A 23230-nucleotide genomic window follows, 5' to 3' on the forward strand; every position below is an offset into this window, starting at 1 on the left:
GTCTGCTATAGGTAATGCGATATGAAAACCTCCTTCAAGTTGCTTTGGACATGACACGATCAAGTTGAGCGAGAAGGATGGAAAAGACCTCCGTTAATTACTAAAACCTCACTAAACCGCTGCAATATGGAAAATATACGCCGCGGCAAACCATCGTTTGGAGAGGCCGGTCAACCTTCCAAAACCCGATTGACAGCATCCATGCGGTCGGATAAACTCGATCAAGATCAACCCATCACGCTAAACGTTAGAGACTCGCACCGTGGAGCTATGGTCTTAGCAGAGGGTTGGGAGTTCCTCTCCCATCAAGACCAAAAATTTCCGAAGACGCCAGGGAGTGTCTCGCAACAGCGCGAATGAAAAAAAAAAAAAAAAACGTCCGACGCGTACTATTAAATACTTAGACTGATCGGTTCACTCCGCCCATAGCATAACCCAAAAGCCCGCCATATGCTAACGCCGGGTTTACCCAATGAATGGGTTTACCAAAAACTCCTCCTGGCCTAAGATTTCGTAGTATGTACCGGCTCTAATTGCGCGATCCGTATGATGTCAAGTAGATGCTCAAGCGACACACTTTTTTTTCGCAGGAATAACGTCACCCCTCCGGGCACCGGCAGCATTTTATACGGCACGCTGCGTAGAGTGCTTTGACAGCGTCGAAGGACGTGCTTACATACACTACTAAGTTCCAGAAGCCCTGCAGTGAAAGAACAACTGCAGCCAAAAGACTCAAACCAAACATTGGTTTGTCCGGACTAGAAATGTAATGGATGCGGTTGATAGTGGACGGGGTCTTAAGGACGGTAATTCTCCTATGTCAGCATTCCATCCAAAAAAAATTGAGGGGATGAAACTATGACAGTTGCCCAAAAAAAAAAAAAAAAAAAAAAAAAACCAAGGGGAGATGAATTTAGGTTGGTTTGTAACGAACCCAAGTCAGGAGTAATGAAAGGAAAAACAATGAGACTCGTTTCATGTACAAGAAGGTTGCTTGATGTCTTTCAACGGTTTGGGGACTTGGTAAGAGGGAGTGGCTGGTGCTCCGACTTCGGTTGTGGTTAAAATCTGAAGTAGGGTTTCGTTTCAAAGACACACCGTATGTCCTTAAAGGGATGTTCGTGGGCAAACTGCTGTTTCGTGAGTTAGGATTTTCGAGGTCTTCAATCCCGATATCGTTTGCTTCAAAGTCGATAGTTCCATTTTCTACTGGTGTTGCATGTTGTTGCATGTTTTCTCTCGACTCATCTTGAGGTTGTTCGTGATTAATGCCAAGTCCCGCACTATCTGGTATCCTGTTTGGTGTTTCACTAGTCATTGCCAGATTTATCCTGGAGGATCCCCTTTCGCTGTCAATAATACCTCCTTCTCTAAAATGTTGTGCGTTTTCAGAAGATGATGGGAATCCAGAAGTCGCAGGATTTCCATGCTCATTGTTCAGCGCCTCGGCAGCTACGTTTGGTGATTGAAGGGACCTCGGCACAATAACAGCTGCCTCACAGGGACAACGCTGGTGACCTTTGTCTGGGATATCATCGACATTATCCATAGAGAGTTCCATGATCTTCTTTCGCTTTGCATTGATATCAATACCCTGATACAGAAGGATCGAAATCGTGATAATCACTGTGAGCCAGACTGGCCCATAAAAGAAAGCCAAGCGAATAGATTGCCACTGTGGTCTAATCCAGCACCATAACTGCAAAATAAATCAGTCAATCATCGGGGAACAACAGCACAAGACCAGCCACGCGCTTTACTCACAGCAGTATTTCCATATATATGACCATGTTCATTCGTATTTACGAATAGAAAGGCAAATGCGGGCAAGAACGGGAGTACATAACACAAGATCAAATACCGCCATTCTAGCTCTTTTAGTTCAGCCGGCCTGTATCTGTGGGATGATGTTAGGTAGACATTAATGGACATGCAAAAGATCCAGAAAGCATTTGTTGGCAGGAACCTAATCTCACGCAATGTCAGTGTAAGCTCATATCCCTTCTTTTATCAACTGGAGACTCAAAAATGGAAAAGGTTTGGAAACACACCATTGCACAAGAAATGCCTGGCAAATACAGAGGCTACTATTGGGACCTCGACTGATCCCATCCCCCCCAATCATGGTAGCAACATTCGCAAGGACATTACCCCACGTAGCATAGAACATGAGTCTGTTAACCGGTGTTTGAAATAGCCTATTCCACAGAAAACTGGTAATGACAAAGAATGAGGAAGTGATGGAGAGAGCAGACGCTGCCCGAGCACTTGTATAAATGGTATGGATCTGGCTGGGTGACAGCATCACACTCAGCATGTGTTCTTCTGCACGCATGACTTGCGATCATCGAGACGCCCGATATCATTTTGCAAGGGTTTTTTTTCGATTGAGTGGAGAAACTTCAACTGTCTTGTCTTTTCAACAACCAGGACGCCACCGTCGCTATCTGGTTTGAGCCATGAAACGGCGAGGTTTGGCTCGATAGAACTTTATCATAGCATGTGGAGAGCGGGCGGTTAACGCTGAGATGACCTTTTCGGCAAACCCTACCGTGGTAACGCGATCAAGGCGGCAAACCATTTTTATTTCTGCTCTCTCCACGTCTCTGGTATTCTATGTGGCTGTGCGTTGAGTTGGGGCTACAAGGTTCAAATGCTGTCAGTAAGGATGTCCATTTTGGAACTTTTTGCCGCCAGCCAGAAAGTGCGCTGATCCGAGGTTGCTAACTTGTTCGAACTCAGAAACTCATACATGCCCAGATGCACCAAGAATATCCTCTTTCAACCAAACTGACTTTGTTGAACAAACTAAGTTGGTTAGCTATCATGAGCAATGATCAGTAAGCGCCGTTGGAGGCTTGCCAAGGGGTCAGGTGATGATCTCCCGGCGCCTAACGGTTCTTGGTCTCGGCCAGGAATCTGGGGACTGGCGTAACTGGCCTGTTCGCACTCAACACCCTCAAATTTCAAACCTTTCCCCAGGCATCAGTCGGCAGGTAGACCAACATCCCCGCCAATAAGGCTCTGTTCTAGGCAGTGTGGGTGCGGTGGTCGCCCGTGGGAATTCGAGCACGAGGGCAGCTAACGGTTCCAGCTTTCGGCTCGAAGAAGGATGCTACCACATAAATTAACCCCGAACAACACGCCACTCGTTTAAGAATCGATAACTTGTACGAGCGGAATTGGCAGAAACCCATGGCTATAAAGCCGGAAGAATCATCTGGACGTTAAAAGCCCGCCCTCGCTAAATTACCCGCTTTACACCCGATGTCGCTGTTGATCAGAGCTCCAACTCTTCTTTCTGCTTTACATGGTACTTCAAATGCCGATCTTGTCTTCCGTTTCAAACATGCTTTTCTAATTATTATGCTTATGACATGCAGCCACGACTTATTAGGTGAAGGTATATATATAGTAAAGGGGGCTTGAGGATAGGATGGCTATAGTTCTAAAATAATGGACCATATTTAAGGATGGAGAACACCCGTCAATTGAAATTTTAGTTGTTGTTTTTCATCAATAAGGAGAAGACGAAAAACATGTTCGCCAGGACTGGATGACAGGGACATGTCCTATTTTTGCTTTAACTCCCTTGGTTGTCTTGAAGCCCTAAGTTGGATTGATGAGCTTTGGCCTTCCTTCCATACCTTGGTTAAGTTCCACCCCCGTCGCTTCTTCACTCGTATTACCATCTCTACACATCGGTCACTTTCAGCCATTATCACCCTATCAAGCAATGACCCAGTAAATAAGCATATCCAAGGAGAGTAAGAAAAAGAAAAGAAAAAGAAAAAGTATTCCAAAGCGAGAAGTTGGAAGTCAGGCATCAAGGCTGGGCGAGGCCAATTCTACCTTTTAACTTAACATGGGATCCCGCCCTCGGTCAAGGACTTGATACATAAGGCTTATCTCACATGTCGCCCACCTTAAGTATTGATCCTTGATGCAGTGATAAAAATCCCACATGCCATTGTTTCAAGTTTCATACTTCAACAAGAGACGGGAGTGATATGTTGTGCTGTGCAAAATATTAGCAACCTATGCCTTTGTGCAGCAGGCAACCTCTCAACAAATAGAAGATCACCTTTATCCTCGCCATGCTATAATGATATACGATTCCTCATAAACTATGAGTTTAATTACAAGAAAACTAAAACCATATTAGAATCTTTGCTTGATTACGCATCCCGCACTATATCTAAGCTTAACCGAGTCAGTAAGATCAATCCTAGTTAACTAAAACCCAAATGCGGAGATCAAGGAGGCGGAAACGATGATCCAGGTAATACCAGAGCCTTGGGAGGGTTTTGCTAAGGACAACATGCCAAGCCGGGAATACTTGCTATCTTACTCCTGTAACGGGTATGTCCCGCGCTTCTGCAAGGGACGCTATGTGACGTTAAGCGGCCTGCCTTTCGCAGAAGGAGAATAGGGAATGGCGCAACCGCAGCAGAGATATGGCAGGGGGCCAGATCCCTCATGAGCACACACCAGCATGGAGATCAGATATAGAGGCCACTTCAGATAGAATGCGCTGTGGCGAAGAAGTCATAGCCCGAAAGCAGGTGACCGTGTACGCACAAATTCCGAATCCTTCTCACCTAGGGACCGTAACTTTGATAAGTTGATTGCCTTTTCAACTCTGCGCTCTAAGCTACTAACAAGTCCAGAGAGGAAGCGCTGGCAGAATATCTACTACTATTTTCTCGCGATCTGGTGCCAGTGGAAGGCCTACTAGCATCGATCCCACTCCTGGGAATCGAACATCAAGGCCATGGTCGATGGAGTGATAAGGGCATCTCTGAACTTTCATTGTCATTTCGCAACTCACATTTGACATCTTCTTTTATTTCTTCTATGCCCCTCCACTTTCAGAGCTGGAGGGCTACATGGTAGAAAAGGTTTGCGGCTCAAGATGCGGGGTCAAGTTTAAATTAGAAGTGCGATGTCGGCCAGTTAGTTAGTTAACTAAATAAAACGCAATGTTAAAGTTTGATGTCAAGGTCGATCCGTAAACCCCACCATCACATCTAAAATCCACCCCCATCCCACATAAGGGGGTTGATTGAAAAATAAAATGCCAGGGATAATAAGCCCCTCTTAAAAACGAAATATAAAATAGAACTAAGAATGAAGTATATAAATGAAGTGAGAGGCGAGGGGTCATGATTTATTTTATTGGAACTCTGCACTTCGACTCTATTTAAAACTATAAATACTATCCGAATAGAACTGAGAAGGCGGTGCTTTTCTGGCCCATCTAAAAACACGGTACCAATGCTGCTTCATCGATACGTAGGGCCTGGCTAGGTGGGCTAGTAGTTACGAGGGGTAAAGATTAAAGTTCACAAAGGACTGGGAAATATTAAGAAACAACCATGTCAGTCAAATAGATTCGATCAGACATGGCTAAAATGTTTTAACAAATGCCCGAAATTCGGGTTGCTTGCAATAAATGCTCATTGTCTGTAACATCTAATCAACATGTCTCTGGAATTGGCCTTTTTAAGAAGACCTTGAGAGCTATAACATATGTATACCCCGATGGGCACACCCTGTTGTAGTTCAATGTCAAAGTTTAAACGTAGGACAATGTCACCTTACCAGGTTTTAAAATCTTTGTTTTGTTCTAGTTCTTCTTGACATCGGGGCTCGTGACACATTCTTCGGTCAATGGTCTGGAAGCTGTATTTTCCAAGCTGCCCTATCATCGAAAGTCCTGAAAACAAAGACTTCCCCTGCTTTTCATCGAGATATCATGGACCGTTAGAGGAGAATGGAATGCCAAACTGAACACGGATCACAGAGAAAACTCGTCGAGTACTAGAATTCACTGACAGTTGGGAACAAGAAATTGACCGGATCAAACAGTATTCCAACATGGGAGAGTTCGACATTGATTCGAATGGCTAACCCACAAATGGTGCGCTCATCAAAAGTGCATCTTGCGTTCCTTGGCCATTACAATGCACAGAACATGTCCATGCGTTTTTGCGCAGCTGCTTCTACCAACGGACCTCGAATTTGATGGCATCTTGCCTTTCGCATCCACATTTTATGCCTTACCCCAACATTCTACAGGGCCAAGACCAATGTCTGATACTCAGATATCCAGATGACCATAGAGATTTAGAAGAGGCACAAAGGTCAGAGAGAACGAGCAAAAGGTCTCTCAAATCTGTACTGTTTATATCGTCCAAGCAAGGCACCAACTTCATGATTTTCCCCTCGATTTACAGCAGGAACATCATATGTCCGCGGCCATATGTCAGTTCATGGGAAGCCGAGGACATCGCAGCGTTAGGAGTCCCTCGCGAAGATTCAACAGTGAGTGGAGTTACCGCACCCTTTCCCATCACCAGCTGCAAGGTTTAATTCATCCATGCTAATCGTTCAAAACCCCAGACGCTGAGCCTGTTTAGGAGTCGAAGGTTCGACCCCGTAGAAAATTCGCAGACGACGAATTAAAGCGAGATACATTTTGCCAATACCAGGACTTAGGTTGGATTTTACCCCGGTTGGATCCAGATGCAGGAGCAACAGTGTTAATCTGCAAGCAGTGAGGATATTGGCTGATAAGGAGGGAGAAGGAGATTTTCGCCGACAAGGCGGCAACACGGACGAAAGAACGAAGGTTGGGTTTCAGGATATCATGGATAAGGAACCAGAGCCTGAATCATCAAGAGGGCTTCGGGCCAACCAGCATCCTTTTTTTCTTGCCATTTTCCTCCATATGAATAGTGTAGGACGATACCCGCCAGCCCATGAATCAATACTTTTTTATTGCCAATATATTTAACACAGCTTTTCACTGCGTAAAATTAGGTAATGATGTATGTTGTTTTTCCAGGCCGGTGGTGGTATGCAGCAATTTGCTGGTGGCCCGAAAAGTTTATTTATATGCAATCAAATGTCTGACGTAGGAGGGGTGACGCTAGAAAGAACCACCAACTCAACCTCAAAAGAGCTCTAAAGAATAAAACTTCACCACTACGAGATCCGACACACTGTCCACAGAGAGAGGCGATAATTTGTCTAGCAGCCTCCCCGAGGTCCTTCTGAGTTCCCTTTTGAGTTCCTTTTTTTTTGTAATTTTGCTGTCCACTTCATGACCTTCCACGAACTGCTACGATCTGGATAAAAACCGATAGGAGCAAGCCCGTCTTCATCATGCCACTCCTTTAAAATTCACCGCGCGGATTTACATAGACTTTTCAAGATGGAACGTACGAGGATCGCAAAGGTAGGGGTGGACAGTTGCTTCGAAGCCCGTCGAAAGCTCGCAGATAGCGCTGACATTCCGATTTTGCCTGTCCTTGAAGGTGGATAATGTGACACTTCTGAGGCGGGGGGAACAAGTCCTCGGCACCCTGCATCTAACACCTCACCACCTCATATTTTCGCATACCCCGCCAGCAACGGCTACAAGTGCAGACCAACAGCAGGGTGATAATACGATCCCGAAACCTAAAGAGCTCTGGATCACATATCCGATCATTTCCTTCTGCACGTTCAGACCGGCAGCCGCATCCTCGAGGCAACCCTCCTCGATACGCCTCCGATGCCGAGATTTCACATTTGTCTGCTTCTCCTTCCCCAACGAGTCTAGAGCGAGGGATGCATACGAGAGTATAAAGTCATGGACATGTAGGCTTGGTAGGATCGAGAAGCTCTATGCGTTCACCTATCAACCCCCACCTCCGGAGCGGGGTTTCAACGGATGGAATATCTACAATCCACGGGAGGAATGGCTGCGCTTGGGTGTTGGAAAGCCAGATTCAAAATGTGGCTGGAGAATATCCACTATCAATCAGGACTATTCGGTAACACTAAATCCTGATTCTTCTCTATAGGATTAGACAAACTGACATCTGGTGTGCAGTTCTCACCCACCTATCCTTCCCTTCTCCCGGTTCCTTCGATGATGTCGGATAATACGCTCAACTATGCTGGGAGATATAGGTCTAGGGCTCGGATACCTGTCCTTACTTATCTCCATCCTGTCAACAGTTGTTCCATTACTAGATCCTCTCAACCGCTGGTGGGTGTTCGTGGGAAGAGAAGTATACAAGATGAGAAACTTCTAGCAGCTATTTTTTCGACATCCCGTCCCGAGAGACCTCTTGCGAACTATACGCCTCCCTCATCCTTGGAGGCTGAATCACTAAATTCCAGCCAGGAAGAACAGCCAAGTGTTCCGGCTGATTTTGAATTATCCAATGCTGAGGAGCTTGAAGACGAGGTGATTTCTGCAGCAAGGGAGGAAGGTGCCGCAAGCCAGCCCCAAATTTATGGAGCGCAGCAGCACAATCTTATCGTCGATGCGCGTCCAACCGTGAACGCATTCGCGATGCAGGCTGTCGGTCTAGGGTCCGAAAATATGGACAATTACAAGTTCGCGACCAAGGTTTACCTGGGGATCGATAATATTCACGTTATGAGGGACTCACTGAATCGTGTTATTGATGCGCTCAAAGAATCTGATGTAACGTCATTCGGGCCAAGCCGAGATCAACTTGCGAGGAGTGGATGGCTTAAACATATCAGTGGGATACTCGACGGAACGGCTTTAATTGCGCGACAAGTCGGCTTGCAGCATTCTCACGTGCTCATACACTGCTCGGATGGATGGGATAGGACTTCCCAGTTGAGTGCATTAAGCCAGTTATGCCTTGATCCATATTATAGAACGATGGAAGGATTCATGGTTTTAGTTGAAAAGGATTGGCTTTCTTTTGGTCACATGTTTCGCCATAGATCTGGGTTCTTAAATAGCGAGAAATGGTTCCAAATCGAAAATGACTTCCTGGGCGGAGATGCTAATCGCACTGGTTTTGGCGATGCCGGTGGTGCGGGAAAAGCGCTCGAAAATGCCCTCCTCAGCGCCAAGGGCTTCTTTAACAGAGATAATATGAGCCGGGACTCCCTAGGTGATTCAGACGCGGAGGCGTTGGATTTGGATAGCTCTAAAAGACCAACTTCGCGGATATCTACCCAGTCAAATGGTGTAGAGGTGACAAAGGTCAAGGAAACCAGCCCTGTTTTCCACCAGTTCCTTGATGCAACCTATCAATTGCTATATCAGTATCCTACACGCTTTGAATTCAACGAACGCTTTCTTCGCCGACTTCTGTATCATCTCTACTCATGCCAATATGGGACGTTCCTCTTCAACAGCGAAAAGGAGCGCGTGGAAGCGAAAGCCAAGGAAAGGACAAGAAGCGTGTGGGACTATTTTCTTGCTAGGCGAGAACAGTTCATAAACCCACAATATGACCCCGTTATAGATGATAATAAGAGAGGTCGGGAACGCCTGCTTTTCCCTCGGCCTGGTGAAACGAGGTGGTGGAGTGAGGCCTTTGGCCGCAGCGATGCAGAAATGAATACCCCGCGCAGCGGTGGCATACCTCTGGATAAGGATTATCCCTCTGGTTCGAGGACACCTGTACTAACTGGGGTTGAGACTTCCGAACGCTCTTTCGGTAGCTATGCATCTGTGCAATCAACATCCACTAATACTAGCAGTATGTCATCAGCGGGGATGGCAGCACTTGCTGTGGGCCTATCGGGTTTAAGCCTACCTACTGGTCGAGAGAGCAGCCAGGGAAGACGAACTGAGGAGATGGAGAATAAGGAGATGGAGGTTGAGATGCAGTAGATTAGATGGGGCACTATTCATGTCGTGCCTCCTGCTCTCCCCTTTTGCTTTGCCTTTGCTCTTGGGATTTTTGGACAGTGGCGTTTAGTCTACATACATCATCTCATATACAAAGGGTTCTCTACTGGCCTCGAATGGAACACGAGACCTTGTAAGGAATAGCATTTTTATTCGTTTTTATTATTCAGTAACAAAAATTAGAAGGGGTATTTATATCTGGGTAATTCTTGTTCCAGGCACTAAATTAAAACGGGCCTAGCGGCACCAGCGGTTATCCCAAAGCGGAATCAGGGTAAACCCCAAGCCCTACTTCGATATATCCCCCACTAAAACCTAAATGCAAGCGAATTCTACCTCACTGCGAAGAACGAGAAGAAGCAGCACTACCAGCTGTCGCCGTCACCAACGAAGCGCTTTTCCCCCACGAATCCTTAGTCCCTGCCGGTCCTTGTTTCTTTTTGTCAATACTATAAAACAAACAAAAGTTACAAATTACAATCATGGCTGCCGTCCAAGGAGCGATCTCGAAGCGCCGCAAGTTCGTGGCTGACGGTGTTTTCTACGCTGAGTTGAACGAATTCTTCCAGCGCGAATTGGCTGAGGAGGGATACTCTGGTGTTGAGGTCCGGGTTACTCCCACGGTTACTGATATCAGTACGTCTCACTACACTTTCTATGTTTTTTTGTTTAAATTGTGAGATGGAGAAGGGCAAAAAATCCGAAGAGGCTACCCCGGTTTATGTTATTATCGGGTCCACGCAATCATATATGGGAAAAGAAATTTCTTTTTTTAAATCTATATTGCATTGCATTGGGCATGCTGCAAAAAGGAATGCTGATAAAAAAGTGGGAATGACACAATGAGAACTATGCTGGAACGGCCACTGAAGAGGGCCATATAAACTTCCACATCTATCGAGACTAGACGATACACTAACCATCTCACTCTTCTCGTTTATAATAGTCATCCGTGCCACCCACACCCAAGAAGTTCTGGGTGAACAGGGCCGCCGCATCCGCGAACTCACGTCCCTCATCCAGAAGCGCTTTAAGTTCCCCGAAAACTCCGTCTCGCTCTACGCCGCCAAAGTCCAGAACCGAGGTCTCTCTGCTGTTGCTCAGTGCGAGAGCTTACGATACAAGCTTCTTAACGGCCTTGCTGTTCGAAGAGCATGCTATGGTGTTCTTAGATTTATCATGGAGAGCGGTGCGAAGGGTTGCGAGGTTGTTGTGTCTGGAAAACTCAGAGCTGCCCGTGCCAAGAGCATGAAGTTCACTGTATGTTCTATTTACCTTTGATTCTGAAGCACCACGATTGTTCCTCATGGTTGGAATACTTGAAGAGTTGGAGGTTTTCCATCGAATCAACAACACCTATCACACATCCTGTCACTCCAAAACATCAATCACAAGAAAAGAATTCCCGTTCAACCACAACCCTCAACAACTAAAACCCATCAACATCAACATCAACTAACCCACACAATCCCGGGACGGGCTTTCATGAATTCACTTCCGGCCAACCCGGTTCGCGAACTTCATCGACAGTGTCACCCGGCCACGTTCCTTCCTCCGCCAAAGGTGTGCTTGGCATAAAGTCAAAATCATGCGCGGCAGCGATCCCTGAAGGGGAAGTCGGGTCCCCAGAAATCCTTCCAGATTCCGTCACCATCATCGAGCCCAAGGAGGAACAGCCTGTCTTACAACCGCTCAGCCAGGACTATGGCGCCAAGGCTCTTGCGGCTCAGCAGTTGGCCGAGCAGCAGCGATTGGCCCCACAACAAGAGGCGGAGGCTGCGGGCCAGGCTGCTGGTGGTACGGAAGGTGCAGTGGAGGGGGCTCAGGAGTGATTTTTTGCTAGTTAATGATGAATGGAGCTCTGTTTTTTAATGTTTTAATTTTTTAATTTTTTTTCCCTCAAAAGGTCATGTGTTGATCTTGTTTGGCGTAAAATAAAGACAACGTTATTTTCCTTCTTCCCTTTTGTTCAATTAAGTTTCCCATTTCTTTCTTTTCTATCTGATGATTCTGTTGAGGTACAGTACATGGAGAACTCCTTTTTTCCTTCAAAGCATCTAAGCATGTATGTGGTGGATGTGCGACCTCCCTGCGACAACTTGATTGCAAATAAAATGAGAGAGAATCGGAAAAAAAAGTAGGTGGGTCAAAAAGTACACGCGAAATCTTTTGTGATAGATGTATTTTTCCTACCTTGGTGTGTAGAGGAGCATGAGTGCTTGGCATATTACGCCTACAGCTAAATCAACGCCCATATTTGTGACACCAAGGAAACCAATCTAAAGAAATGGTTTTAACAAGCCTAATAATGCATTCATTCATCTCCATTCCTTCGTCCCAGCTCTAACTATACCTGTGCAATGCGACTTAATAATTTTGAATGATGCCAGACGCCCAGTGTTTCTTTTCCCTTCTCCAAAATCATCATTCATACCAACAAACAAATCCATGGCACATCAAGAAAAGTGATTTATTGAGTGATAAACTTTGCCGGCTCCGACGAACTCTAACCCGGCTCAATCACATTTGAATTTCTCGAGCGTAAGGAGAATAAAAGGTAGGGAACACGGGATATTAATTATTCCCGTATCATAGGAAAGTCTCAATGTTGATCTCCAGCGTGCTGACGGGATATTTCAAATCGAACTTCCCCAGCACCGTCGGGTGCAGAATACCAAAGGATCCAACGACATGATCCTTTCCGGAAATTCGGACGTGTACTGAGGCTGCATGGCCAGTGAAATATGTCGGATCTAAGATGAGCAAAATTTTTTGGAAAAAATTAGCAAAGTCCTCATCAGGTATTTCTTAAAAATGTTCATCCCCAACCATTTTCAGGTCGATGCTTTGGTGATGGGTGAACGAACCGTCCAACTCTTCAATCCAATACGACGCGTTCCCCATAGCCGGATTATCCAGCCCTTCTTCCCCAATAATAAAAGCAGTCTTCAGCATAGCCATAATCCTATCGAGCAACCCATGTACAATCTCGAACCCACTGGTCTTCCCATACCAGGCCGCCGCGAAATGTCTCTCGTTCGTACTCTTACGCTCACGCGAAACATCCTTGAATGCAACATCACTGACCTCAAAGATCTTCATAGGGATCGCATGATGTTTATTTTCTCCAATTGTCTTCAAAAGGCCCGGCAGCAGGCTCGTGCGGACAACCTGAAACTCTACTGTTTTGGGATTCGCCAGCTTGACAGCTGTATTCCCATCGTCCTTGCGGTTCAGCCAGGCGAAGTTCTCATCGTGCGAGCAGAGGATAAGGGGCATGACTTCAGACCAGCCGGCCATCGCGGCCTCTGTTCTGATGATGTCAGTGAGTTTATTTATGGGCAAGGGTCGCGCGATTGTGCCAGATATATTGGGGAAATATCGCGGGAGTTCATTGAAACCGTAGGCGATGGCAACGTCTTCCATGATATCTGCTTGATGGAGCACGTCTGCGCGGGTTACAGGAACCCGAACATCGACCAGATCCGGGGAAGTTTTGGATGGCTCAGCAAAATATGACATGCGCTTTAGGAGATTGCAAATATCTGCGGCGGATAAGGAGAGACCACAGCATTGGTTAATGTAGGATATACTAGCTTGGGTAGGACGAGGCCTTAGATCGGGGGTCTGGCGAGTTTCGTTGTTGTGCGATGATACTATTCTCACAGGCTCCACGGTGAAGGGCTCTGAGGTATATTGAGAGAACATAGTAACCATGATATTATTCACAATCTCAACTTTAGTCTTATCAGTTGCCGTATACTCGAGGAATACATTTTTGGTGTTTAATGTGATTTTCGAGTGGTCGCCATTGATAATTGGTGGCAGCGAACAGACTACACGGTTCGAGTCATAAATCACGGGATATACAGGAGAATCCCGGATAATGTGAAGATATTTCCCTATGTGTTTATCCTTCTATAGGAATATTTTAGTATTGTGGTGTCAATGGCAAGGAAATTCAGTGAAACATTACCTCATAGAACTCCATCATCTCCTGTCCATTCATCTTCCGTGTTTGATTTAAAGGGACGAAGCTGATATCCTTTGGAGGCAAAGCCTCATAAGTGAACGGCCCTTTGAGTTTATCCAAATCATGCGTTCCAATGGCAACCAATGTTCTTTGCCGGGCAAGGTTTTGGTGCAATTTGTCCTGAAGAGCAATAAAGGATTCATATCGAGCTTGGTCGAAATGGATATTCCGAAGGATGGCGCCCGAAATATAAGGGCGGATTTTCATCGTCTAAATTTAAAGCTTAGTAAATGCCAATGGTTACATATATGGGTGTTTATGCCTATTTCTCACCTCCTCTTTTACGACAATCGTTTCCAGTTCTCCATTTGAAGGTGCAACAAGGCGATACTCTGGCGACAGAGTTCGTTCACGGAAGATATTCAACATGAGAGCAATGCCCTCGATGCAGAGGAGATCATATCTAGAAATACCTTAGTTCAGATCATATTACATAGCATAGACGTATAGTAGTAGCCAACCGATTCGCGGGGACCTCAATCTTCAGTTGCGGAGGTTCTTGTTTTCCATTTACAAACGGTCTTTCCAAGTTTTCGGTCTGTGATTGTTCAGAATGCATATGCCAGGATGGGTCAGACAAGGGGTATATTACATCTTCGTCCAGTTCAAGGCCTATAGAGGAATACTGTCAGTCTGGGTATCCATAGTGGGAGGTTTGTGGTACAAAGGTGAGAGCACCCGCTAGGACGCATACCGAACTCAAAGCATAGTTGGTCGAACTCCTCTGTAGAATACCTGGCGCATTACAAAACAAGCAGATAAACAAATGAGGCATGTCCAGAGAAAGGTACAGAAGCCAATTGACTCACTTTCGCCCCAGTTCCTTGAAGAGGGCAGCTTTATCAACAGCAATGGTCGGCATGGTGGAGGCGCGGGCCTAATTTGCGACCAGGAAGTTCAAACGTTGCGCGCAGAGTTTTCTGAAACAGATAGATTGGTGCAGATTCAATACGGAGGATTCCCTCAACCAAGCTCAGGGTATTTAGCAGATTGTTGATTGTCGACATGAAATTAGCTGTGGTAAAAAGCACAAAGCTGTTTTTTCAGCCAAAAGTTGATCGCTTCATGGAGGGGAAAAAGACCGTGAGTCAGCAGCGGCATTCCTTGTTGCACCGCCACATCAAGCCGTCTATTGGGAAGCCCACCAGCCACATGCTGAAGAATCGACACGGATCAAAATACATCACAGATGCTATCCAACAAACAAAGACCAACTTTTGTCCGACCTTGTCACTTACCCTGTTCTTCCTGTAAAGCAGGTTTTGGCTTCCACTCTTGAGGATATCCAAGGTGCGTTTTGCGTTGATTGCGCTCATGCTGTTTGTTTGCCTGGCGGCTTTTTGCGTTGGCGGTTGATTGGCCTGTTTTCTTCCCTAGGCTCAACTCACCCCACGAGACATCCCAGACATCCATACCTTGTACCTCACCATGACATCTCTCCCCTCCATGCTGCTTCTTTGCCGCTCCAACTAAACCACTCGTATCTATATCCGTTGCTCTTAGGTCTATCTACGCCAAGGTCCACGCGTGTAATTCCCTTATCTGCATATCGGGTCCCTCTCTAGTTCTTCAACGACCTCCATAAGAATTCAATTGGCACGCCCCCCTCCGGCCGAACACACCTCCTAGAAAAACCTGTCGCGATATCGGCTCATTCTCCGCCTTCCTTCCTTCCCTTAATCAATATACACTCCTTTTCTAGCTATGGAAGGCCAGGGCGAAAATGATGAGCTCTACCCTGTCGCCGTTCTGATAGATGAACTGAAGGTATGCCCTCCCACTTCTCCTCTGCCTCCTCCATTCGCTGCGGCGATCAGTAAAATAGCATTCTTATACAAGATATAGCATGAGGATGTCCTCCTCCGTTTAAACGCCATCCATCGCCTATCCACGATTGCTCTGGCTCTTGGCCCGGAACGAACGCGGGACGAATTGATTCCTTTTCTTGATGGTTTGTCTCGTCCAGCTTTTGCCTTGGTTTGCGGATCCGCCGACGTATTGAATGCCGCAAAATGCTGACCCAGACTACTTTCTTTCTTCCATCCAGACTCTGTCGAAGATGAAGATGAAGTTCTGACTGCGCTTAGTGAGGAGATGGGTAATTTCGTCGACTATGTTGGTGGGCCGGAATATGCACATATTCTCCTATCTCCCCTAGAGAATTTGGCCGCAATTGAGGAACCCTTGGTGCGAGAAAAGGCAAGTTGCCTTTTAGCTCCCAAATGAAATGGAAACCTGGTATAGGTACAACCAGACGCGCCCCATCATCTACTGACAATATATCGATATTCAGGCGGTTGAATCCCTCAACAAAATTTGTGGCCAGCTTTCTGCCAAGCAAATCGAAGAATATTTCATACCCCTCACCGTGAGCCTCTCGAAGGCGGACTGGTTCACCTCCAAAATATCTGCCACAGGCCTCTACAGTGCTCCATATTCCAAAGCTTCCCCAGCTTCGCAGCAAGGTCTTCGACAGCAGTTTGGACATCTGGTCCACGATGATACTCCTATGGTTAGACGCCAGGCGGCAAATAACCTCGCTAAGTTTACCAAGGAGATGACCACGCAAGTAATCATAGAAGAAATAATCCCTCTCTTCCAATACCTTGCAAATGACGACCAGGATAGCGTGCGACTATTAACAGTGGATATCTTGATTTCAATCTGCGAAGAAATCCCAAAAGAACAGCAGTCAAGCCACGGTGTCCTTTTAACCGCGCTGCGAAGTTTATTTGAAGATAAAAGTTGGCGGGTTAGGTACATGGTTGCTGATAGATTTGAGAAGGTACAGTAGAATTAAGATTCGGGTTTATGAATTGTGATCATCACCATGTACATCAATACAAAGCTGACTGGCGACTACGTAGATCGCAAAAGCTGTTGATGACGAGGTGCTGAATCGGGATCTGGTTCCTGCTTTTGTGAAGTTGCTGAAGGATACTGAGGCAGAGGTCCGCACAGCAATCGCCGGACAGATTCCTGGTAGGAGATGAGTTGCGGCAGTGCGTGTGGATATGTTAATCTAACACGTTTATAGGTTTCTGCGAGCTGCTGGATAGAGACACCCTTTTGAATGAAATAATGACTAGCATTGAAGACCTCGTGTCTGATCCTTCCCAACATGTGCGCGCCGCGCTTGGTACACAAATCAGTGGGCTGGCGCCAATACTTGGCAAGGAGGAGTGAGTGATGTATGCTCTCTTCTCCTGATACGACAGATTACTAATCCAGCTCGTTACTTTAGAACTATTGCACACCTACTCCCTATGTTTTTACAAATGCTGAAAGATGAATTCCCCGATGTACGCCTCCACATTATATCCAAACTGGAATTGGTCAATAAAGGTATGTCCTACACAATTCAATAAAAGATATAATATCACTGTCATCACTTACATATCGTAAACAGTTATTGGTATCGAGCTTCTATCCCAATCCTTACTCCCTGCGATTGTACAGTTGGCGGAAGATAAGCAATGGCGTGTCCGTTTGGCCATCATCGAATATATCCCCCTTCTTGCAAGTCAGCTTGGCGTAAAGTTCTTTGACGAACAGCTCAGTGCACTTTGCATGGGCTGGCTTGGGGACGCCGTATTCTCCATTCGCGAGGCAGCCACTCAGAACCTGAAGAAACTGACCGAAGTGTTTGGCGTGGACTGGGCGAAAAACTCTATCATTCCAAAGGTCATATTGATGGGCCAACATCCAAACTACCTTTACAGAATGACAACTTGTTTTGCCATTTCCGTAAGTCGAACGCCAAACAAAACCTCAAATTTTTATTTTTAGTCTTTATTTTTCTTGATTCTGTATTGAGTTTAGTTGAGAAATTGTATCTCAACGAAACTAATTGCGCAATGATTAGACACTCGCCCCAGCCATCAACCTCAACATAATCGAGACCTCCATCCTCCCGATTCTGGAGAGACTTGTCGACGATGACATCCCGAACATCCGTTTCAACGTTGCGAAATCTTATGCTGTAATGATAGATACCCTCCAACGCCTTCCCGCAGAAGGCACGTTGGCCGAACTCGAGAAATCCGGCCAGACAAGCAGTACTCCGGGCCCGCGCAACCACGCCATCGTACAGCAACAGATTCTTCCAAATCTTGAGAAATTGCAGCAGGATGATGATGTCGACGTGCGATATTTCGCTACCACAGCTGCAAGCAGCTTTTCAGAAGCCATGCAAACATCCCCATGACTTTCTCCCAATGAATATGAAAAAAGAAAGATACATTTCAAACATCGCAACCTTCCACACCCACAGCACGGCCCTTCTTTGTTTTAATCAATGGCTGACTAAATACATTATTCTCATGCATGCTTGTGTTGCTGCCTCTTCCTCTCACATTCGCGCTGTGCTTTATGAATTCGTTGACTTAGAGAAGCCACTTTCCCTTTCCTTTTCTTTTCTATAATTGCTTGCGAGGAAGATACAGACCCAAACCCAGTAATCAACCTAGCTTTTCTCTCACATTATGTCTTACGAAATGGGAAAAAAAAGGGACGGAAGAAACCATGTGGAGAAGGCATGCCCAAGTACTTGGAAAAATTCCTTTTTACCTTCTTAATTCTTTCTCTTTAATGTCAGGTTAGAAAGTGGAAATGGAAATCACCATGTGCCCTTTGACCAGTAAGTAAACACGCAAGTATTGAAAACATTACGTTCATCTTTTTCTCCCTCTTTCCTCCTAACCCCTTTGTGTTGTTCATTTTCATCCTTCCTAAGTCATCGTATTTCCCACCCCCTCGCGCACCGCACACCTTTAATCCTATTCCCCTTTCTTTTAAAACCCCCAGATACTGAGTACCAAGGATCTCTCTTTCTATCTGTCTTTCATGGGCGTGTGACATCCTATTAAGTTGCAAAGCCATACGCATTGAAGGGAGGCAACACGGTAAAAGGGAGGAGAGGGAGAAATGATGAGGGCCCAAGGTGGACAAAAGAATCAAGCAGAACAAGATGTAAGACAGCAGAGAGCAGATAGACAAGACAAGAAAACAACATTTTCTTTTCATTCTCTCCTCGCTGAATGACAGTTGGCCGGTGTTAGGCAACAGAAGGGTTCCAGGCATCCAAATCACGTGTTCTGATATAAGAAGGTTCAATCTTCGCAGTTCAACCACGCAAATTCGATCGTATTACATGCAATCTTCTGTCTCATTTAGTTTCTCTACGTTTTGAGCTATATATATTCAGCAATCAAGAGTGTTACATTCCTTTACTATAATTTCTCGAAAAATCTAGAAAATCTGGCACATAAACGATTCCCTGGCGGCTCACCCCCTTTTTTTGATTCCTTAATGCACCGTCTGGACATTGTGAAGCACAGTTGCTCAGTGGCATGTTAAATATTAACTACCAACCTAGTATAAAAGTGGTGTCCTTACGGCCGTAACATTTGGATATACGTGCCATTAGCCACGGAGCTTGTTTTCAATTTCTACCTTTTTTTTCCCTGTCCAGCAAGACTTCTCCTCTCTGGATATATTGTCAAGCAATTGATGTTAAACCGTTTCCCTTCACCCTATTTTCCGTCTGTTTTACCATTTATTTAGCGCTTCCATTTGGCATTGTTTCTCGGCAAGGTGGCTTCGGCTTCACAACTTCGCGAACACCTTAAACAGCGAAAGCCATGTCTGCCTCGGGCACTTGGCTTTCACCACTATGGGACTACCGATATACGACTCCCACTCCCGAACATCTCCGTGAGCGGCGCGAGCTCCTCACGTTACGTGGTCAATATGCTCAGCTATCCACGCTGCTCCTGATTTTGTTGTTCAGCGCCTATAGATTGGGCGCACGACGGATCAGAAAGAGCAGCAGAGGCAAAGACCAAGAAGCCAAGTCATCCTCATTGCCATTATCAGTATGGCTAGATTCCCCACTCATGCGCGGTGGGGCCGAGACGAGGGGACAGTATCTCGTCGCGACGGTATGGATGGCGTGGTTGGTTGCGCTTTCGGCTTGGAGGACAGGTAATGGTATGGATACATATACATTCTCCTTATTTCCTTCACGCCGCTCCTCTATATATCTCCTGTATATACGAAATAGGTTTAAAACACCCCCGTACACATGCCAAGAAGGCACGCTTCCATGCTGACGAAACAACAAGACTACCCTCCCCGAAACTCTCCACAACAACCCACCCCCTTCAACCTCGTCTGCTCCCACCTCCTCCACCTGCCTCTGACCCATTTAACCCCCTACCATCGCCTCTTCGGCCGGCTGGTCATTCCCACGCTCATCTCCCTACACTCAGCGCTGTATCTCATGTTCTTCGTGGAAAATGGGGTGCTGGAGAAGAGGCTCAATGATCCGGATGTGCAAATTGGGATTATGGGGGCTTGGATTTTGGTCCTGTTATGGGGAACGAGTGGGTGGGTAGTGGGGTGGGTGAGGGGCCAGGGGAATCCGACGTCAAGATCATCAGGGTCGGGGTCGAAATTGAAGCGGATGGCATATGTTGTGCATGTTGCGTTGGTTATTGTTCTTCTGGGAGCAGTGTATTTTCATGTATGCGAGGAAATTCGTGGTGCAGGCTCTGATGATTTATGGGGTTGATGTCGGGAGTTGGGTGATTAAGCGCTTATTTAGGTCAGGGGTTAGAGTATGATCGAAAGGCCAGGTTAGTGTCCAAACTTTTTAGGTCTGTTGTTCCGATGTACTCGGATAGAATAGTCTGTCACGGTTTGTAGGGTTGTGAGGCTAGGGTTTTCGTTTTAGGAGCGGTTGGATTAGAGTGAAAAAGGATCCTATTACAGAGAAGATATTAACTGATATTCGCGGAAGGATGAGATGTGTATTGTGCTTGTATATACAATGATGAACAAATCGCTATATTGATAGGCATAGGGGATAGTAGATACGACGGTGATAAATAACAGATGAAACATGTATTGTACACACACTGTCACAATATGGTGCTGGAAGAAAGAAAATACACAAAGAAAAGATAAATGTGATACGAGACCAGGAATTTTGAACAATGCAACTTTGGCAGACCAGCTTCGCTTGCAGATGAGAAATTGTAGATTGATATCATGTAATAAAATAGTTTGAGCAAGGTAGGGAATATCAGTCAGCGTACAAAAAGTGGAAAGATGGTGCCAAGTAAGAACAATTTATGACGGAGCAAGCAAAGAAAAAATCGAAATTTTCGAGATAAAAATAATGATCATAAGCAATAATATAACAAGACCAGAGTAGAACAATTTAGATGACTTTGCTGTGTACGACACCTACAGCCAGGGTAAAAAAGCCAGACGGAATCAGGTGCTGGCCATCGCAGAATAAATGAATATTAAACAGCAGAAATCTTGCATTCCATCATCCGTAGTGGATACAACCCCTTCCATAAAACGGATGGTTTATAGCAGTTGGAAGAGGATGCAAAGTGTGCACGTACTGTATATGTGCAAAGTAAGTTGCACCAATGACGGAACCGTAAGGACATGCCCGTACATTGGCAGCGGAAAGCCACACATCCATTCCAGTCATCCCCTCCTTTCCACAGTATCTCCTTCTCCTGGCATTCTACGACTCGGAATAGCTCGCGCCTCAAACTCGAGAGGCCCACCACGTGTTTCATCAAGTAACGCAGACTGGCGCCTGTTGGAGCTTCCTCGAGGCGCTCCACCGGGGTTCTGTAAGTCTCCAGTATAAGTAGGTCAACCCAAGGAGTGCACGAACGCATCGATCGTGAAACGCACCCAGTTCTCCTGCGATGGAATACCAGCGGCAGAGGCAAGCTATCATCATCTCTTCTCCTTTTCCTCCTTCGATCTTGGAATACGACTTGCCCATGTATTTCGATCGCTGGACAGGCGCAGGTGTAACAGTAAGACTGGGTCGCTCTATTTCCGTGGGGAAATCTGTGAGCCTTAAGCTGGGCCTTCGACCTTCATGTTCTGTTCCGAAACCGTCTCCGGTGGTGCTGGTTACCCCACCTTGTAAGACCTGGACTTGCCCCCTCCGCGGCCTCTGAATGGAACGCATGTATCCCACAATTTCGGGAATTTCGTCCCACGCGTTTGAGTGAACGTAGTTCAGCCACGGATCCATGGAAGGCGGTGGGCCAGCTGACGGTGATGGTGCAGAGTCAGGTAAACCCTCTATTCCATCTTTCCCTTTGGCTAATAATTTTGAATGTGAATCTGATGCTATACCGAGTTCTATAGATTCGTCCAAGAAAACGCGGGTGGGTTTTGGGGCGTAAGTTTCCCATGGGAATATGGGGGCTAATGTTTTTGTCTTTTGCTGCCTAGGGGGTACTTGGTAGTACATATTTTTAGGAACCTCCGGGTATGACTTTGGTGGTTGGAAAAGTTGAATATCCTGTGACATAGCGTATGTATGTGAAGGTAAACTGAATGCCTCGGGTTTAGAATCCGTGGGGGGAGGTGCCCTATTGTTGTTTGTCAGTATCTGTATGATTGCATGAGTATTTTCCGCCGTATCTCATTAGATTTGGAGATGCATACCGGGAAGGGTCCCATTCAGCCTTTGGCGGTGAGAATGATGTCTCTGGTGCCGCCTTAGGTGACTCAGGCTCCTCGGAATAAGCTGTGATATGTCCAAGTTCTGGTTGTTTAGTCGATTCAGTGGGCCCCTGTGGCAACTGTTGAAGTGCAGGTACGTCTGCCATGCCAGTAATAGGAAGGCTTTTAGGAATTGATATTTCCTTCGAATCGGAAACGATATCAAGGAGAGGAGCAGTATGTCGGTAGACCGACACGTGTTCTTCACCATGGACGTATTGTGGGACAGCGCTGATAGCAAACTCATGGCTCTTTTCAGGGGCTTTAGGTTGGGGGATAAAACTCGTTGGTCTGGCTATAATCGCACTATTTTCATCAGAAGCTGCAGAATTGTCAATTTCTAGTACATGTGGAATTTTGGGCGAGAGCGCGCGCCCAACGTCATGCGGTTCGTCGCCTTGCTGGATGGCTTTATCAGCTTTAGCATGAACTCCAACTTCAGCTCCAACTTCAGCGGGAGTAAAAGCCGAAGAACCAAGTGGGTGGACATGTGTTTGTGGTCGAACTTGTTCATAGGGCGTCTCGGGGGGATGTATGGTTTCCAACGATTCAGCCGACTGACCCCATTCACGCCCACCTGGGGCTCCGGGAATCTGTTCTGCATGAGCTTCAGGTATTCGACAAGTAGGCTTCTACCCCATCACGTCAGCTCTCACGACTTAATCAGCAATCTCTTCATCAGGTCCCCCGACCCCCATGCATTGAAAGACACAGTTCATACATACCACTGGTCTATAATGTCTATCGTAAGTGGCCCACCACCTCCCCAGAAGTTGATTATACGGGCTCTCCAGTGGGAAGGCTTGTCGCGGTAAATTCCACGGCTTCTGCATGCCAATATAATGTACTAGACTAATATTGCTGCCAAAATGGCGGAATGCTGGAACATACTGATAATGTCCACTCGGAGTACAGTTGTAACATGAAGCGGCAATCTGTCCCATTTCTTAAAATGTATATTCAGCAGGCCC

The 23230-nt window shown here is 46.1% G+C and overlaps 6 protein-coding genes across 6 annotated transcripts in view; 3 read left to right on the plus strand and 3 right to left on the minus strand.

Moving 5' to 3' along the window:
- Positions 1-465: 465 nt before the first annotated feature.
- On the minus strand, positions 466-2054 carry HCAG_00212 (predicted protein; the record flags this gene model as incomplete). The annotated part of the gene is made up of 4 exons (XM_001543116.1): positions 466-529; positions 681-796; positions 935-1594; positions 2052-2054. 4 exons carry the CDS (start codon positions 2052-2054, stop codon positions 466-468), a joined length of 843 nt encoding a protein of 280 aa, XP_001543166.1.
- A 4003-nt stretch (positions 2055-6057) lies between these two features.
- On the plus strand, positions 6058-9658 carry HCAG_00213 (conserved hypothetical protein; the record flags this gene model as incomplete). Its single annotated transcript, XM_001543117.1, has 5 exons — positions 6058-6327; positions 6423-6501; positions 6805-6833; positions 7323-7823; positions 7883-9658. 5 exons carry the CDS (start codon positions 6058-6060, stop codon positions 9656-9658), a joined length of 2655 nt encoding a protein of 884 aa, XP_001543167.1.
- A 500-nt stretch (positions 9659-10158) lies between these two features.
- Positions 10159-11508, plus strand: HCAG_00214 (40S ribosomal protein S3; the record flags this gene model as incomplete). Its single annotated transcript, XM_001543118.1, has 3 exons — positions 10159-10312; positions 10623-10936; positions 11257-11508. The coding sequence occupies 3 exons, from the start codon at positions 10159-10161 to the stop codon at positions 11506-11508; spliced, it is 720 nt and encodes a 239-aa protein (XP_001543168.1).
- A 757-nt stretch (positions 11509-12265) lies between these two features.
- HCAG_00215 (phenylalanyl-tRNA synthetase) lies at positions 12266-15025 on the minus strand (the record flags this gene model as incomplete). Its single annotated transcript, XM_001543119.1, has 9 exons — positions 12266-12429; positions 12544-13594; positions 13653-13919; positions 13983-14112; positions 14171-14247; positions 14302-14321; positions 14404-14444; positions 14519-14586; positions 14948-15025. The coding sequence occupies 9 exons, from the start codon at positions 15023-15025 to the stop codon at positions 12266-12268; spliced, it is 1896 nt and encodes a 631-aa protein (XP_001543169.1).
- A 388-nt stretch (positions 15026-15413) lies between these two features.
- On the plus strand, positions 15414-17916 carry HCAG_00216 (protein phosphatase PP2A regulatory subunit A; the record flags this gene model as incomplete). The annotated part of the gene is made up of 9 exons (XM_001543120.1): positions 15414-15476; positions 15555-15660; positions 15757-15896; positions 16003-16494; positions 16577-16691; positions 16747-16891; positions 16954-17054; positions 17119-17456; positions 17575-17916. The coding sequence occupies 9 exons, from the start codon at positions 15414-15416 to the stop codon at positions 17914-17916; spliced, it is 1842 nt and encodes a 613-aa protein (XP_001543170.1).
- Positions 17917-20934: 3018 nt separating this feature from the next.
- HCAG_00217 (predicted protein) overlaps positions 20935-23230 on the minus strand; it is a gene marked incomplete at both ends in the record, with an annotated part of 3213 nt that continues 917 nt past the window's right edge. The window contains 5 exons of the mRNA XM_001543121.1: positions 20935-20960; positions 21184-21330; positions 21432-22126; positions 22203-22891; positions 22985-23205. Of these exons, the coding sequence (XP_001543171.1) occupies positions 20935-20960; positions 21184-21330; positions 21432-22126; positions 22203-22891; positions 22985-23205 (1778 nt within the window). The remainder of the gene's footprint in view (positions 20961-21183; positions 21331-21431; positions 22127-22202; positions 22892-22984; positions 23206-23230) is intronic.

This window comes from Histoplasma capsulatum, genomic scaffold (genome assembly GCF_000149585.1).
Source record: "Histoplasma capsulatum NAm1 scaffold_1 genomic scaffold, whole genome shotgun sequence".
NCBI lineage: Eukaryota > Fungi > Ascomycota > Eurotiomycetes > Onygenales > Ajellomycetaceae > Histoplasma > Histoplasma mississippiense.